We start from the raw sequence: 16,979 nt of genomic DNA on the forward strand, positions 1-16,979 counted from the left end.
ACGCTTCCTCATCCTTATCATGACAGCCTATGCAGAGAGTACTTGTTGTTATTCGCCACCATTGAAGTATTGGTTTTATAGCACATTGTGCTGTGATGACGCCGGTAAGGACTTTTACTGCAGATCTGCTAAGCCAAATTAATCTTGTGGCCAAGGGTTACTCATCAATTTTCCTAACGTGATTACTATTGGCCGCATCTACCTTCGTATTGAAGTCCGAAACTGGCGTAATATAATTAGTGCTGGCTTCTATGTCAGCTTTAAATCCATTGACCCGGCCCCTTTTTATTTCAGTCGGTATTGCTGCATGCCTGAAATTGGTTGCCTTCCACCTATTGGCTTCTCTGACCCTGAGAGCGCTCTTTGCGGTGATAAAAATAGGCAGCGGTTGCTAGTGAAATATTATGCTAAGCCCTTCCTGAGGTGCGCTACGTACTGCACCCGATATGCCACTTTGCACTTTTCCTATTATTTTCTTGTCATTCCCTTTGTCTAGAGCCCTCCACCATACCAGGGACCCGTAGCTTGCAATTGGTCTGATGACTGTGATGTATATCCCATAGGTGACGTACGGTGATAGTCCCCATTGCTTTCCAAAAGTGATTTTGGACGTCTAGGATGCTGCAAAAGATATCTTGGTTCTCTCCTCTAAATTTTTTTTCTAACTTAACTTGAGGTCCAGACTGATTCCGAGGTATTTTGCCTCGGAGGAGAGTTTCAAAGTACTTTCCCCAACTTCGGCAGAGAAAAGTGGGAACTTTTGTTTTCCTTGTGAATAATACCAGTTCCGTCTAAGAAGAGTTTACCCCAATCGGTTCTGGTTGACGCACTTATAGTTATCAACTAGTGTACTCTCCATTAGATCACTTATCTTGTTGACAGGAATTTTCCAGGCGTAGGCGACAACCTTTATTCTCCAGAGCTCATTGATGCGTACCCCTGGTGGTCTTCCTTCTCGCAGATCCTGAACCTATGGTCGCGTTGATTATTCTGCTCTTGAGCATGGAGTCCATTCATGCCACTACTGGACGCTGCTCACAGAGTGCCGTGCATATCGCCTCCGTTCGGATATTATTGAACGCTCCTTCAATAACCAGGAATGCGGCAAGGGTGCATTCCTTAAGTTCCAGCGATTTTTCAGTAGTGCCTACCACTTCGTGAAGCGCGCTTTCAAGAGATCTACCTTTGCAGTATGCGTGTTGAGCTGTGTCCATTTCCCTAATATGCAGATCGATTAGTCAAGGATGAAAGACTTTTAGGTCTGAAGACCTTTACGTGTAAGTGATTTATCTTCCTTGCTTGCGCGATGGGTATAATTATCACATCCCTCCATGTATTCGGTACATATCTGCTTTCTAGGAACCCTGCTTGTCAAATGGAGCGCCAGACTCTCACATGAGTATTGTAGCATTGTGGGCATCACGCCGCCCGGTTCCGCTGCTTTGAACGGATCGAAGATTTGATGGCCCAAGCTACTTTCTCCTTGCCTATAGGAACACTAGGCCGATTTGTCACTTGATTACTGACGATTTGGTCCGTGCTACCTGGAAACTGGATGTCTATTAAACATTCAAGGGTTTCTTGGCTAGAGACCGTGTAACCATCACCTGATTTCCAGGGAAATAAGTCTCTAAAAGAACTGAACGAGTCTCAGTCATTGTCTCAGTAAAGGAACCATCAGACTTCTTGAGTGATTCCAGCTTAGTTATTTTTTGTTTTGAGGGACTTTCAAATTAGTTGTGGGCTTTTAAAAACCATGTTTCATATGCAAAACTTTGCAATAATACACGGTCGCAGCCTTGGCCGAGGAGTTAGAGGTGTGCACTACTAGCCTGTAGCACGCAGAACCTACAGGTGCATTTAGGATATGAAAACTCTCCACCGAAGAAAACCATCTGCCATTCAGAAGCGGCGTAAGGCAAGACCTTTTGCGTGCACCACAAATTATACGAGAAGCTCGGCCAAGCACTTTACAAACTGTGCTAATCGCTATTTGTATATTTTTGCGAGAATTAAACGTCGAGATCTCTCTATGTCATTCAAAATACGGTTGACTTGGTGCCTGATAAGGAATAATATTTTCTTATAAGCGTGTAAAACTTTATCTCTTCTTTTACGTTAACTGGCTTGTAAACACAAGTGTTTTGAAATCCCACAAGTTTTATGTACATACATACATATATGTAAATCAAGCAATAAGCTGCTACATCACAACAATAAGATAAATGTGTATTTACTCAAAAGCAAAAACTTTAAACATTTTAGAGTGCACTCAATAAAAATGTCGCTGATTTATCGCAATTTGTGACAATTCTTACAGTTTGCCCTGATTTGTTACACATTTTCTTACTTTTCGTTTTTTTTTTGTCTATTCATTGCAGGCGCAAAATAATGCAATTGTAATCAGAGTTCATACTGCAACTAGACTGTGGACAGAAAATATGTGAAAAAACTCATCGCAGCGACAAAATCGGCTTTATCGCATTCGTACTTCAGTTTTATTTTATCTTTTTAATTTTTTACTTTACGCATTTCGATGAATGCAAAATTTCAACAGTGTCGACAATAAGTACTATGACAGCCAATCGACCAGCAACGCAAACCGAGGAAAGGTTGGTGGAGCAACAACAACAGCAGCAGTCCCATCAGCCATGCTCGAACACCAACAATTCATCATCAACAACAAATGCGACAAATGCCAATCTGTCGTCCGCGAACGCTGCTGCCTGTCCAACGGCGGCTGGTTATGATGAAATGGAGCATTGCGGCAACGGCAGCAGGTACAGTGGAACTACTGTAACAAACACCAGTACCAGTGGTGATAGTAATTGCGCACATATTGGCGGTGGTGGTGAAGGTGTGTGTCGTAATCACAGCACCGCCAGCTCAACGACGCATCGCCGTGGTCACAGGTGAGCAAATTTGTGTGAATACAAAAATTTAGCAAATGTGCGAAAGGGCGAAAATGTTTTATAAACATGTTTGTATCTGAATATGTACTTAATTGTATTGAAAGCGATGCGTAGAAAATTAGGGATTGTCAACTGAAATATTTATCACGCAAATAATCCATTTGGCTAAAGCTAACCATTGCATTATGTGCTTAATTTAATGCCTGTTTTTTCCGACCAAAACTCGCCTTCTACATTTTAGATTATACAGTAAAAAATAGAAAGGGCAACTTTGTTTTTGTAAGAAGCCTTAATGAGTAGAGCTCGGATATTTATACAAGTGCATACATATATTTATTGAACATAACAGAAAGTCCGAACCTGGGTAAAAACCCATTATAGGAGGAAGTGAGTTAATTTGGTCCTATTATGTTTTACGTATTTTCACATATTTTTCATGTTTACATATTTTTTTCATATTTGCATATTTTTTTTATATATTTTGCACATTTTCTATAAATACGGTGACCATATTAACCAACGTAAAATAAAGGACATCTTTTTCAAAATGATTTGGAAATACGTACATACAACTTGTATGATAAAAGTACCTTGCCCATATCGTAATTTAAGTCAAATATTTACCAGTTAATTATATTATTTAATTGTATAAGTTCCCCTGCTGTAGTGAAAAATGAAGCCAAATCCTTTTCCAGGACTTCGCCATCCTGTGCTACCAAATTGCATTTACCATAATTCATACTGCACGACGAAGCCAGCACACAGTGGTTCAAAATTGGAACTCAATGTTCATAATCCACTGGAGCCTTCATTTTTCCACAATTTTTTATTAAAAACCAAAAAAAAAGATATTTATTGTGGTGAACATTTTTTTATAACATTTCAAAATTTTTTTGTGTATTTTTTTGTTTTAGGAGAACCATACAAATGTTTTCAGCTAGCTTTTGTTATGTAACATTTATTAACTGGAATAGGAGAATACATTTTCTTCAAAACTGCTACTTTTTGTTCATCTTGCACTAAAAATTTAATATAATCAAATTAAAATTCAGAAAGCAGGCTCAACTGGTCTCTTGCAAATATTGTAAGCTTTCATAAAAAATAACAATTAATCAAGTTAAACGAAAAATGAAGTGAATGAATGCCAGTTTTGAACCACTGTACAGCAGGGGGTTTATTGTTCTCTGGAACTGGAAACTCAGCGTGCAACACGATCCTGGGCACAACTTTCCCTGTGCTTTATAGATTGTACAAAGATTACCGATTAAATAGAAACCCTTAAGTAGGGTGAGAAACGAACTGGCGAAAGTTTTCAGTATATTTTATAAGGGACATTTTTATACCCGAGCGCACTTGTGCACAAGGGTATTATAACTTTGTTCACATAACGGTTGTTTGTAACAGGCAAAACGAATCGAGATAAATATAGACAAATGTATACATAAATGATCCGAATGAAAAGAGAAATCGATTAAGCGGTGACTGTCTGTCCGTCCGTCCGTCCGTCTGTGCACACGATAACTCGAGTAAAAATTGAGATATCTTAACGAAACTTGGTACGTGCACTTCTTTCTGCCGTAGGACGGATGGTATTGAAAATGGGCAAAATCGGACAATAACCACGCCTACCTCCCATATAACGGTAATTTTCAGAAATACGAAAACTGCGATATTGGAGATTATTCACTCAAAATTAATATTTACAATGATTTTTAGACGAAAAATAAGAAAATTATAAATTTTTGAAAAATGGGCGTAGCCACGCCCACTTATGGTTACATGTGTATATCTTGGCAACCACTACACCGATTTCTTCCAAACTTGGCACAGTAGTTGGCCTTGGTACAGCATACCAAATAGCCGAAAATTTTCAAAAGCGGACAATAACCACGCCCACATTCCATATAAGGGTAATTTAGAGAAATACGAAATCTTCGATAAATCAGTAAATATTAAAGCTAATTTATTCAAATTGACGCTTGCAACAATTCTGAACCAAGAAATACCTTTATGATAAAATTTTGGAAAATGGGCGTGGCACCGCCCACTTATGATCACATATATGTATCTCGGTAACCGTTCTACCAATTTGTAGCAAACTCGGTATTTTTATTGTGCTTGCCACATAAAAGCAAAATGTTGAAAATTATTGAAAGCGGACTAAAATTACGGCCGCTTTTCATATAACGGTAAATTTCAGAAATGCTTGAAACTGCAATATTTCGAAATTTAAGGACGCTAATTTACTCAAAATTGATACACCCCGGCTTACCATGTAGCGGTAGCTTTCGGAAAGGCGAAAAACATATATTTAATACTTGCGCCGGGTATTTAATGTTCGGCTCCGCCCGAACTTAGACTTTCTTACTTGTTATTTTTCATATTCTGCGTTTAAAAATTTACCTCTGAAAAATGCAGAGCCGATTTAAAGGACAGTTTAAGGATTAAAGGACAAAAGGCGTCCTTTATTTTGAAAAAAATTATAAAGGACAGGGGGTTAAAATAAAGGACTGTCCTTTAAAATAAAGGACGGATGGTCACCGTACCTATAAATAAAGTTTCATAGGCACGCAAAAAAGCGAACTTTGATAACACGAATAACTCAATAACTCAATATGACAAAAGTTTTGCTGAGGCCCCTGAAAAAAACCTTGTTGTTGCGAAATTTTCCATAAAAAATTATCCATAGACATAATGAGGAAAGTTTGAGTATGAACACCCTCGGAATATATTGCCGGTTAAAGTCCCGGCAGCAAAAGCCTTTACATAACGATTTGCCGACTCAAAAGCCTCTGCATAACGATTTCTGAATATATTGACGGTTAGGGTCGCATTATAACAACTAATTTTTAAGCAAAAAACCGTTAACTTTTTTATGATTCAATAATCGGATTTAAACCAAATTTGGATGGGACCATCTTTGAGGTACCACCTTTAAAAAAAAATTTAGAAATAGGTTAACGTTGTCCAAAGTTGTGCATATGTACATAAAAAAATACTACGAATTGATAACCTCCTCCTTTTTTTAAGTCGGTAAAAACAAGAAATTATACTTATAAGCAGGGAACGGATTTTTAGGACCTAAAAACCTATAAAAACGCAAAATAAAATAACGAAGTAGGCTAGAAAAGGCAAAAAAATACCAAAATAGGCAGGAAAGGGCACTAGAATAGGCAAAACGGCAAAATAAGGCACTAGAAAAAGAGAGAAACCGAAAAATAATAAAACAAAATATAATTATTTTAGAAATGTTTATTTTACAAGTAATAGAGAAAACTGTAAACTACATAGTTTCTTTATATGAAAAACTTGTACTTTGAATCTTTGACTATTTTCTCTTTTCGAGTTTTTAACTCACAAACTTTAATCTCTATAGTTGTAGTAACAGAGAACCAAAAGATGTATTTCGAAGTTTTCTGGTGGCGTTTTCATTCGATTTTTGCGAAGAAAAGTCTTGAATATCCTAAAAGGCGTGCTCGACGTGGGTGATACAAGTGGAGCCCAATTTAAATATGGAATGTTTAAAACTTTCGTATTACCAGGAATAAGGCCTTTTTCCTTGCCTTTTATAATTAAATGTAGGCATAAAAAAAGCAACAACAAATAAGTATAGGTATATGGAATCAGGGAAAGCTAAATCGTGGACATTCTTAATCAAATATACTCTATCACTTTAGCAGAAAAAAATGCTATAGATATAGCGAAGCATTTGTTCAACCCCTTCAACTCCGTTCTATCGAGGTTTCATTGTGCACTAGAAAGCCGAACACTTGTACAAAAAATGCTCTGAACACTCCTCATGCTCCAAACAAGATGTACACAATGGGATCGTCGATGACACCTATGGTGCCATATGCCGCACAGTGTTTCGTCCTCATATAAGCTGTGTAACTTGTAAACGGACCCCGATTTCACTGAAATTTGGTTTATGCTGTACTTTGACATATGTATATCATTACTAATATTATAAATCCGAAAGTGAGTTTGTTTATTTGTTACGCTTTTCCGCTTTAACTACTCAACCGATGCCTAACTTAAAATATAGGATAGATTTAAACTCGGTTATACGAGGGCGCACCTCCTATACAATCTTTCATACCGCATATCATATCTCAGAAAATATTTTTGATAGAGTAAAGGAACTTGGCACTAACACATATATGTATATAAAATCAATTCTATACTCATGGATGAGGGCTGCCACCTGTTTAAAAAATCAAATTCGACTTGAATTAAGAGAATAATTTATTTGAAAATTATATTAAAGAATGGATGACAAGAGGCTTAAAAAAGTTGTAGTTTGAAAGTATTTTGGAAAGGGTTGCCACTTCTTGGAAAAGACAATTTAAATTAATTATTAGCAAGCTATCTGAAAAATTAATATATGGGTGCCAAATGAAAGATTGCTAAGAAACCTTCAGATTGAATATTTAAAATATTACAGCGGTGTTTTACAACCGTTGCCACCCGTGTAAAAATTAAATTCATTTAATTTAAATGAATTACTACAATATGGGTATCAACCGAAAGCTTTTTGATAAGGGTACATGTAGGTGGGTTGCCACCTGTTTGAAAAATCAAATTCTTCTTGAATTAAAGGAATTTGATAATTGGAATACGTATCACAATATGGACGTCAGACGAGAGGGATTTAATAGGGTTTTAATAGGAAAATATTTCGAAGAGGGCTGCCACATGTTTTAAAAGTCGAGTTTAAATTAGAAATGTTTAGCTTGAACATGTACAGTTTTCTGAGGTTTTTGCACAGGGTTGCTACCTGTTTTAAGTCTAAATTCCAATACAATTATATTATAAGTTTAATGAGTTATTACAATCTAGGTTTTAATCGGAAGAGTCTTGGAAAGGCTTTATTTCTAAGCAACATATGTATAGGAGGTACTCCGCATGTTTAAAAATTCAAATTCAACTTGAATTATAGGAATTAACGGTTTAAAAATTAAAATTCAAAATTTCCAATCATTTCAATTAATTATTACATTAAGGGTATCAATTGAAATGATTTTTAAATGGCTTCATTTCTAAACTACAGATACATAAGTATGAAAAAGTATCACAAGAGAGAGGTTTAAGATAGTTTTAGTTTAGTTTAGTTTTAGTTTATTTTGAAGATATTTAAAAATTTAAAGTCTCCTGATTTTCGCATATTTTAAGTATGTTGAGTTTAATTAAAATAAATTACACATAATGTAGCACGTAGAAATTTGATACTCTCAGCGAAGCAGGTGAGAGCGATCTAGTATTAATATATATTTTTGCCACTTACACTTTTTGCTGAGTGTTTTCTTCTCCTCCAGTTTCGAAACACCTCGTGTTTTATGTTACGAAATTACTATGTTTGGAACCATTCGAGTTTTTATCGTTATCCACTATTTAGTTCGTCGAAATTATAGACCCCGCTGAAGTTCCTTTTTCCTATTTTGGAAGCGTCAGTTCGGAAGAATTAAATCAAAAAAAAAGTGGTGTACCTAAAGCACGCCGCAGGAGTAGTTTTGCTTTATTCATGCATTTCGTCTCTCAATTGAAATTTTTTTTTACATTTTACTACAAAGCGTCAAATTGTGTTTACCTGTGTTGACATTTTATAGAACAAAATCGACAATAAAATGTAAGCAGTTTTTTTTTCCCCCGGTGCTATTACCTCAATGTGCCTTGATGTGTACCTAACATTTTGTTTCATTTGGTAAATCCTTAAAATAAATTGTTTGTTTTGATGGCAACAATATACCAACACGCAAATACCAAAGTGGTCACTATACGAATGAAAAATTGATTAAATGCCAATGAACTCATAACGATGCTCAAAATTACAATGATTAATTTAACATGAAAGAAAATGTTCATCCAAGCAAAAGGAAAACGTAAGCAAAAAATCGATTAAAGTATGAAGTTTACTCTACTTTTAAAGCACTTAATGATTTGAGAGCGAAAGTGCTTTTTATGCGTGTAATTTTCTTCCCATCTATATGTACATACATATGTACGTGTGCACGTACCTCCATATGTATATTTACATACATACATACGTATGTACATAGTTTATAGTAACTATGCGCCGATTAAAAAAGTCGAGTTGAACTAGAAAAGCACATTTACTTGCATACCTATTTACATTGGTCATTAAGGATGGAGAGATTGGCGCAGTAAAGCACAAAGCAATTTCCGTATTATTTGAATTACTGTTTGCATTTCTACCAGATGTGTAGGCCAGGAATTCTCTCTGAGGGCAGTTTGGCATGAATAAATATTTGATTGTATTTTATCGTGAGCTCTTTGCACTTGTGCAAACGGGTGAAAATTAAGGTGAATCCATAGGAAACTCATTTTTTGAAGGCTGTGAGACCCAGGGTGAATGACCTTAACCTCGCGAAAGCCCCGCTGAAAGGTCCTGTGATAGTTCCTCTTCATGATCTTCAGGGCAGCTGTCGCAAAGGGGAATTGAAGTTATGAATTTAGGAAGGAGTTTCCGCCATTTATTGTGAAATTTTAGGCCAGTCAATATAGCACTTAAGGTGGAAAAAATTCCGCACGGGATAAATTAGCCTTATCATGAGTTTCATTTTCCCCGAACCGGTTCACTTTTCACTCTTGGTTTCCATGGTTTTACTATGGGCGGATAACAAATTTGAGTATACTTTTTTCTGGCTTACCGCATGAATTTTCTATAACCGCCTCCGGAGCCCTTACGGTGGGCAGATCCTTGCATAAGTTTGTGATGAAGTATCTACTCCATGCCTGCTAAGCTGAATTGTTGCCCATCTCTCCAGGAACACATCACAACTGTCCAAAGGAGCCCCCGCAAGCTCTTTGCAAGGAGACGCATCCTCAAAGATGCCTTGCTCCGTCAGTTGATTAGGAATGTATGTATATTTCTGCAATAATACTAGGATCGGATATCTATTAATAACGACGTCTTCTCTGCAAATTTTCAAATATAAAATAGCTGTAGAAATCACATTTTATTCGAATGATTTGAACTACAAAAGTAGAATGATTGTTAGTTCTCAAGATCTGAGGTGGACTATCTTTCGGAACTAAAGAAATCTACCGTAAGAGTTCTCATCAACATAAAGCCCAAAATACAATAGCGCTGTGGCAGTGGCAGTGACAGTCTCCGCAGTCTCAGGATAACTGTATTTACTCTAAGATTCCAGAGTAAGGGACAGGAAACTCCTGATTTAAGGATACTTCTCGTTACATATCGAGTTATGGACGTCTCTGACGACATAGTAATTCTCTCTCAAGAACGAGCCTTATTAGTTCCACAAGACGACATTCCAGCTGCATTTGATTAAGTGATCTGACCACGGAATCTGGAAAGGTATGGTTAAAGACACCTTTCAAATATGTTAAGAAAGATTCCCAAAGTAAATTTTGAACACAATTTCATGTAGCGCAGTCTAGACAGATTTGTCATTAAGAATAAGCATATTGACATTCCGAAACGTCCTTCGACAGAAGATGTTGTGGGATATGAGCGACGAGCAGGGCCCGAACCGCGGCATTCGTGATCGAATGATTACTCGTTTCGATTCGATTCAAACAAAATGGCAGCTGTTTTCTCCAAAATACAATTTAAATGGGCGAAGCACACTCGCTATCGAATGCCATAATTGCGCTAGATACCGCGATTAGAGCCCAGAAATTCCAGGATTTTAAGAAGAAAGGAGTTAGGACTTATTGACCTGAAAACGTTGGGCTTTACCTGAGAGATCCTCAGGTATAAAGTTTAGCCTACACTTGGTTCATGGCTAAGTTTAAGGCATGCCTTGAAGGTGTTAATATGTGCATAGGACTTTAGCTTATAGCCCAAGATGCCGTGGTAGGCTCCTGAGGACTTTAAAAAAACTTAAGCTGCAGAAGAAGAAGAATGCCAAGCTCAATGTAACTCTACATAATTTACATACTGAACTGGTTTAAAATTCTTAAGACCAACTTAATTCCACCCCTTTCAAACCTCGAACTTCATTTAGGGTGCGCTTCTGTCGTCCATTTGATTTGTGTTTGTAAGTGTCTAGTATCGATTACCATTCCATCAAAGTAATCTCACGCGGCTATATACTACATCTTCAAAGCACTAAAGGAATGGTGTATGCCATTTTATGATGAACACAACTCGTCACGACGTTGAGCCCATTGCACTTGGTACGTACGAACTTCAATTCCATGCATACAACCATACATACATACGTATGTACATTAGGGTGGTGAAAACAAAGTAAATGTCAGAATTTTAATGCTATCACCCTCTTGTATTGTTCTATATAGAAAAAATCTAAATGTCCGACGTATTTTTATATGCGAAAAAAAAAACAATTTTTAGTAGAAATGGTATAGAATCCGTGAAAGTCACAATTTATCAATCGACAGACTTTGCATCTCCTCAGGAAACTTCAAAGAATAATTGCTTATTTAACTATTTTTAACCGACTTCCAAAAAAGGAGGAGGTTATCAGTTCGTCGGAATATTTTTTTTATTTTATTTTTTTTTTATTTTTTATTTTTATTTTTATGTATGTTACCGCATAACTTTGGACCTCGTCAACCGATTTCGATAATTCTTTTTGCATCGGAAAGGTAGTGTCTCAGAGGTGGTCCCATACTAATCTGGTTAAGATCATGAGATATATATATATATATGTTTTTTTTATATGGGAGTTGAAGTCGGTTTTTTTTTTTGCTAAAAATTACTAGTTTCAATATCAATAGGTTACCCTAAAACCTAAAAAAATGCAGTGGGAACCCAGACAAATAGTTCATATTAAAAAATGGTTCAATAAACAACTGAGTATAATTCTTTGAAGTCTCTAGAAGAGAAACGGATTGAAAAATCTGATGATTTTCAAGGATTTTGTACAATTTCTATGAATAATTGTTCTTCTCCACATGAGAAAATTTGGGTGCTTCGAGCGATCTCTAAAAATTTTTTGATTTCAAAAACAAAATAATAATAATAATACATTGGTATATTTTGGTTGGATATAGAACAATACTAGGGGTGAGACCATTAAAATTCCGACTTTCCTTTTTTCGCATGCATTTATAGACCACCCCAATGTAATACTTACATACATAAATAAACTTACATGAATATGGTATAAGTAGTTGAATGAAACAAAGAAAATGAAGAATAAATAAATGAGGAGAAGGTATGTAGAATAAACATGCCACACGTGCTAAAAATGCAAACCAGGTGGTGTACATATACCCAAAGCGCAGGGCCCACTAGGCAAGCTAGGCTATCGCAAGCGATCAGCCGACTAGCTGTTAGGCGAACGTCAGGCGCGCTGCGGCCAATTCGAAAAAAAAAGAAAAGACCTTTATAAACCATGAAAAATTTCAACAACACAGGCCTGTCAGCCAACCAGGCAGCCAGGCAACCAACAAACTCGAAGCGCTTCATTGATTTAGTTAGCAAATGAGTATCGGCCATTCGAGTTGTGAGTGTTCCACATGTGCTTAACTTGCTTGGCTTGCAGTTGAATAGCTAAACAAAACCAAAAAAATTAAATTTTATTATTTAAAAGCTATAATAAAAGTGAAATATGTGGTTAATGCAGTTATTTTGATCCTTGTCTTAGTTGTTGTTGTCAGAAGCGCATAACATTGTGTTACAAACATAAATGGCTTGAATATGTACAGATGTGCGATTGTGTGCGTTATAGGTTCCAAACAATGACCGGCTGTCAGTGAGACTGTGCGACGACAATACGCGGCGGCTTCACGTGGGCGTGGGTGGTAAAGGTCGAGCGTGTAGGTGAGGGTGACAGCGGCTTACACAGCCTGAAATGTTTGAGAATCGTGCAAGTAAGTATTTAAATCGTTGAGTCTGTCAGTGAATGAGTTAGTTAATAAGTGAATTCTTAACAACAATACAAACGCAGAAATGCATATACATACATATGTTGGTATATACATACATACATATATGAGTGTATAAATATCCCTGCAGAAAAAATTATCAATCGATTAAAATAACCAAATTCTAGTTAGATTTTTTTTGCGGGATTTCGATAAATAATTAACTTTTAATTAGCTATGAAAAAACTAACTTCAAGTTAGTTGTACAGACGTGCAGGAGTCATGCAGACGTTATCGGGAGTTTGTTTACAAGTTTCAATTTAAATGTCCTCATTCAAAAATTACTTTCAATACACTTTTAATCTGCACTTAGCAGATTCTTTTTCGTATTAATTTTGATATTATGTCTGATCGAATTCAAATATGAGACCACCTACAAAAGAACATGTAAACAAATAAAGAAATATGTAAAGTTAAATAAAATAAGCAAATAAATAAGAAATATAAAAAATTGAAAAAATCTTTTTTTTTTTTTATTGATAGTTTATGTCCACAAGTAGTTACATAGCCACAAGTTAGTTGACATCTAATGCAGAGGAAATGAGTTCTCACTATTTTGCGACCATCGCCCTTCAAAAGTAGTTAGTAACGGCCAAAAAAAAAAAGTTAATAAATAGTTACCACCAGTAGACTGCTAGTTAGTTAATAGTTAGTTACAAACTATTCCCATTTCCTGCAGGGATCTTTCTGAACTCTGTGCATGCATGTACATATGTATGTATATGTAAGTGTTCATACACAAGTGTTTTGGTTTCCATGTAAAATCCTTTGATGGTTTTGGAACTACGGATGCCGTTGGCTTGTCATTGCCATACTGATGAAACCTTTGAGAAATGAACTTGACTCTTTGGCCTTCGGTTCACATGACGACTGACCTCACGGAGTGGTTTCACATACACAAACAACTAGATATTTACATATTTTCATACAAACATATAACGAGATTGATTATGCTTAGTACAGTAGCTGGCAAATGTGTTCGTTGGAGTGATTTATTAGTAGATAACACCGTGCGATGAAAACCAAAAAATTTTAAAACACACGAAAAAATCAATATATTCACAAAACTAGGAGCCAAATATAGTATAACTTCTCTCTGGCGTCAGGACTTTTTTTAAAGGACTTTGAAATTTCAAGAATATGATTGAACAAAAAAATTATATAAAAGATTTGGTGCATTGTAAAGTAACAATATGGGTATCAGTTAAAAGGAAAAGTTCTGTAAAATTAAAAAAAAAAAATAATAATTTTTTGTTGCGCCAGGACGAATAAATGTTGAAAATGTCCTTTTAAAACTTTATCCTTGAATATCCTTGGAAATTTCCAGTATTTATTAAAAAAAAAAATGTATGTCAAGGACTAAAATGTAAACTACCACATCCTCGAATTTCGTCCTTCGAACTTTATTAGTTTTAGATAAAAAAAATTTACACTTCTCTTTATAAGATATTGATAGTTACAATATACATAAACGAAGACACTAGAATCATTACCACTGTACAGCACTCCGCTGGGTATTGGACCAAACTAATTTTTTTTAAGAGATTGAGTCATAGGTAAAAAAGTAACTTCTTCCTTCGAAGTTCGAAATAGGATCTTTGGTAAAAAATAATTTTTTATTATTATATGTATGTAAATAACTAAAAAACTAAAAATACAGTCGTAAACCCCTTTTGCTCTTATTTAAATGGTTTATAACTTTTTTTGCAAACTTTGTATGTAAAAATTTGTGAAAAATCATTTAAAAGGAAAAAAACATTTTTTTATAAAAAAAAATTATCTAAACGAACATATTACCAAGTGATTTTTAAAAAATTGATATCGTTGTTAACGCAAGCAAATGTTCTTTCTTTTGATATGCATATTTGTATACTTCGTATATAAAAATTTGAGAAAAAAACACTTAAAAGAAAAAAATACCTTTTTCTATAAAACAAAAAATTAATTAGCAAAGAAATTACTAACAGATTTTTAAGAATTTAGTATCGTTGTAAAGGCGATGGCATATTTGCATACTTCGTGTATAAAAATTTGAGAAAAAACACTTGAAAGCAAAACATTTCTTTTTTTATAAAGAAAAAAATTACTAACCCATTTTTTAAAAAATTGGTATCGATGTAAAGGCTACCTGAAAACTTATACTCTCTTAAGCCCAACAATTTAGTTTTATAGATAAAAAAATATAATTAAATACATCTTTTCCCTCTATATAAACTCTAACCCCCCATGTGAAAGGCTGACTACGCCCTTGTATACAAAACAATTAAAGTATTTAAACCGTAGGTATATCATACGGCCAGTTTGTTCTTTTAGAACGCATACATGCATAGTTGCCAACTTGGTGCTTTAAGCACTAGATTTAGCGCTTTTTGAAAATTAAAACGCCAAAAAAAAATTATTTAGCTCCTGGTGCCTTTTTAGTGATTTTTTCTGAACTAAAATTACTTCGAGATAGTTAAACCCTGAAATAATTTGAAATATTTAAGGCTGAATTTAAAAGAATCTACAAATTTAAATGGACTAAAATACAACCATGATTGATAAAAAGCTGAAGTTGCTAACCCACCTTGTTAAGTTCTATTCGCGTTGAAAATGCTAGTACGCAAGTAAGTTAAGTATTTCTTTTTTCTTTTCTAATTATTTGTACAAATTTTGTTTTGTTTTCTAAGTAAAACACATGCGGCGAGTACCGCAGACGATGGAACGATGAGCTGTATGAGCTTTACAACGACATGGACATAATGCAGCGAATTAAAATACAGCGGCTCCGCTGGCTTGGTCATGTCGTTCGAATGGACACGGACGCTCCAGCTCTGAAAGTATTCACCTCGGAACCCGCTGGTGGTAGCAGAGGAAGAGGGAGGCCCCCACTGCGATGGAAAGATCAGGTGGAGAAGGACTTGGCTTCACTTGGCGTTTCCAATTGGCGTCAGTTGGCACAGAGGAGAAAAAAAAGAAGAAGAAGAAGAGTAAAACACATCGTTTCTTGGTGCTGAATACAAATCTGGCCATCGGTTTTTAGCGATATTTGAGGTTATATAATGAAAACATCAAAATGATACGATTCGATTTTTCTTCATCGAGATATACCAGTTTTAATATGCAGTACTTCGGTATTATGTTATGAAAAAACCATCCCTTGATTCAAAAAAATTTGGCGCTTTTAGTGTGTAAAACGCTTTTTTTCCAAGTTTTTGGTGCATTTTGAAATTTGAAAGATGGCAACACTGCATACATGGTTCCATAATAATGATTCCAGTATCTGCATTTGTGTATATTTTAACTATCAATATCTAATAAAAAACTGTAGTTAAAAAACTAAAAACACGCTTTTATTACAACAAGAACTAAAAAGTATAAAATGATTTATAGATATAGCGATTCCGTTTAAGAAGAATAGGAATTTCCCTAGCTTGATTCAATTTAACTTTTTTAAATTAGCTAAAAATAGGATTAAAGTGATTGGCCCGTAGTCATAGTCAAAATAAAGTAACTGTACGGTTAGTTGCAGCATATTGACATAATTTTCAATGCGATATCTAAGTCATCTTTTATATTGCATTGTCCTCGAGTACTGAGCTAAGTTTGAAGTTTCTCATCGGGAAGTTTGTTAATTATTGACTGCAAAGTTCCAGGACATACAAGGATACATAATAAAAAGAAGTGTAAATTTTTTGTTATCTAAAACTAATAAAGTTAGAAGGACGAAATTCGAGGATGTGGTAGTTAACATACTAGTCCTCGACATATATATATCTTTTTCAAAAATAAATATTGGAGATTTCCAAGGATATTCAAGGATAAAGTTTTAAAAGGACACTTTCAATACTTATTCGTCTTGGTGCACCCAAAAATTATTATTTTTTTTCAATTCTACAGAATTTTTCAATTTATTTGATACCCATATTGTTATTCTACAATGCACCGCATCTGTTGAATATTTTTTTTTCAAACACATTCTAGAAATTTCAAAGTCCTTTTAAAAAAATCCTGACGTCAGAGAGAAAAACTAAAAACGCAGTTTTACTAGTTTTGGCCCCCAGTTTTGTGAGTATATTGATTTTTTCCTGTGTATAATTGACTGTCGCACGGTGTAATATTAAGGAGCTGTTACTGACAATTTAGTTAAAAAAAGATTTCGCGTAAAAGTTTACAAAGTCTTGGCTACAAAACTTTGTTCCAATTCCA

At 35.1% G+C, this 16,979-nt stretch overlaps 1 protein-coding gene across 5 annotated transcripts in view; it reads left to right on the forward strand.

Moving 5' to 3' along the window:
- Positions 1–16,979, forward strand: part of LOC118735434 — a 107,817-nt gene that overhangs the window by 71,859 nt on the left and 18,979 nt on the right. For 2 of the 5 annotated variants that reach the window (XM_036465174.1, XM_036465176.1), the window contains exon 3: positions 2,382–2,912. The exons of 1 other annotated variant lie outside the window; for it this stretch is intronic. In XM_036465174.1, the coding sequence (XP_036321067.1) occupies positions 2,575–2,912 (338 nt within the window). In that variant the 5' untranslated portion in view covers positions 2,382–2,574. Of the gene's footprint in view, positions 1–2,381; positions 2,913–12,374; positions 12,738–16,979 lie in introns of those variants that run through there. 2 more of the 5 variants (XM_036465177.1, XM_036465179.1) reach the window with 2 other exon arrangements.

The sequence above is a fragment of the Rhagoletis pomonella genome, unplaced genomic scaffold (assembly GCF_013731165.1).
Source record: "Rhagoletis pomonella isolate Grant_MI unplaced genomic scaffold, Rhpom_1.0 Rhpom_scaffold_00003, whole genome shotgun sequence".
NCBI classification, from domain to species: Eukaryota; Metazoa; Arthropoda; class Insecta; order Diptera; family Tephritidae; genus Rhagoletis; species Rhagoletis pomonella.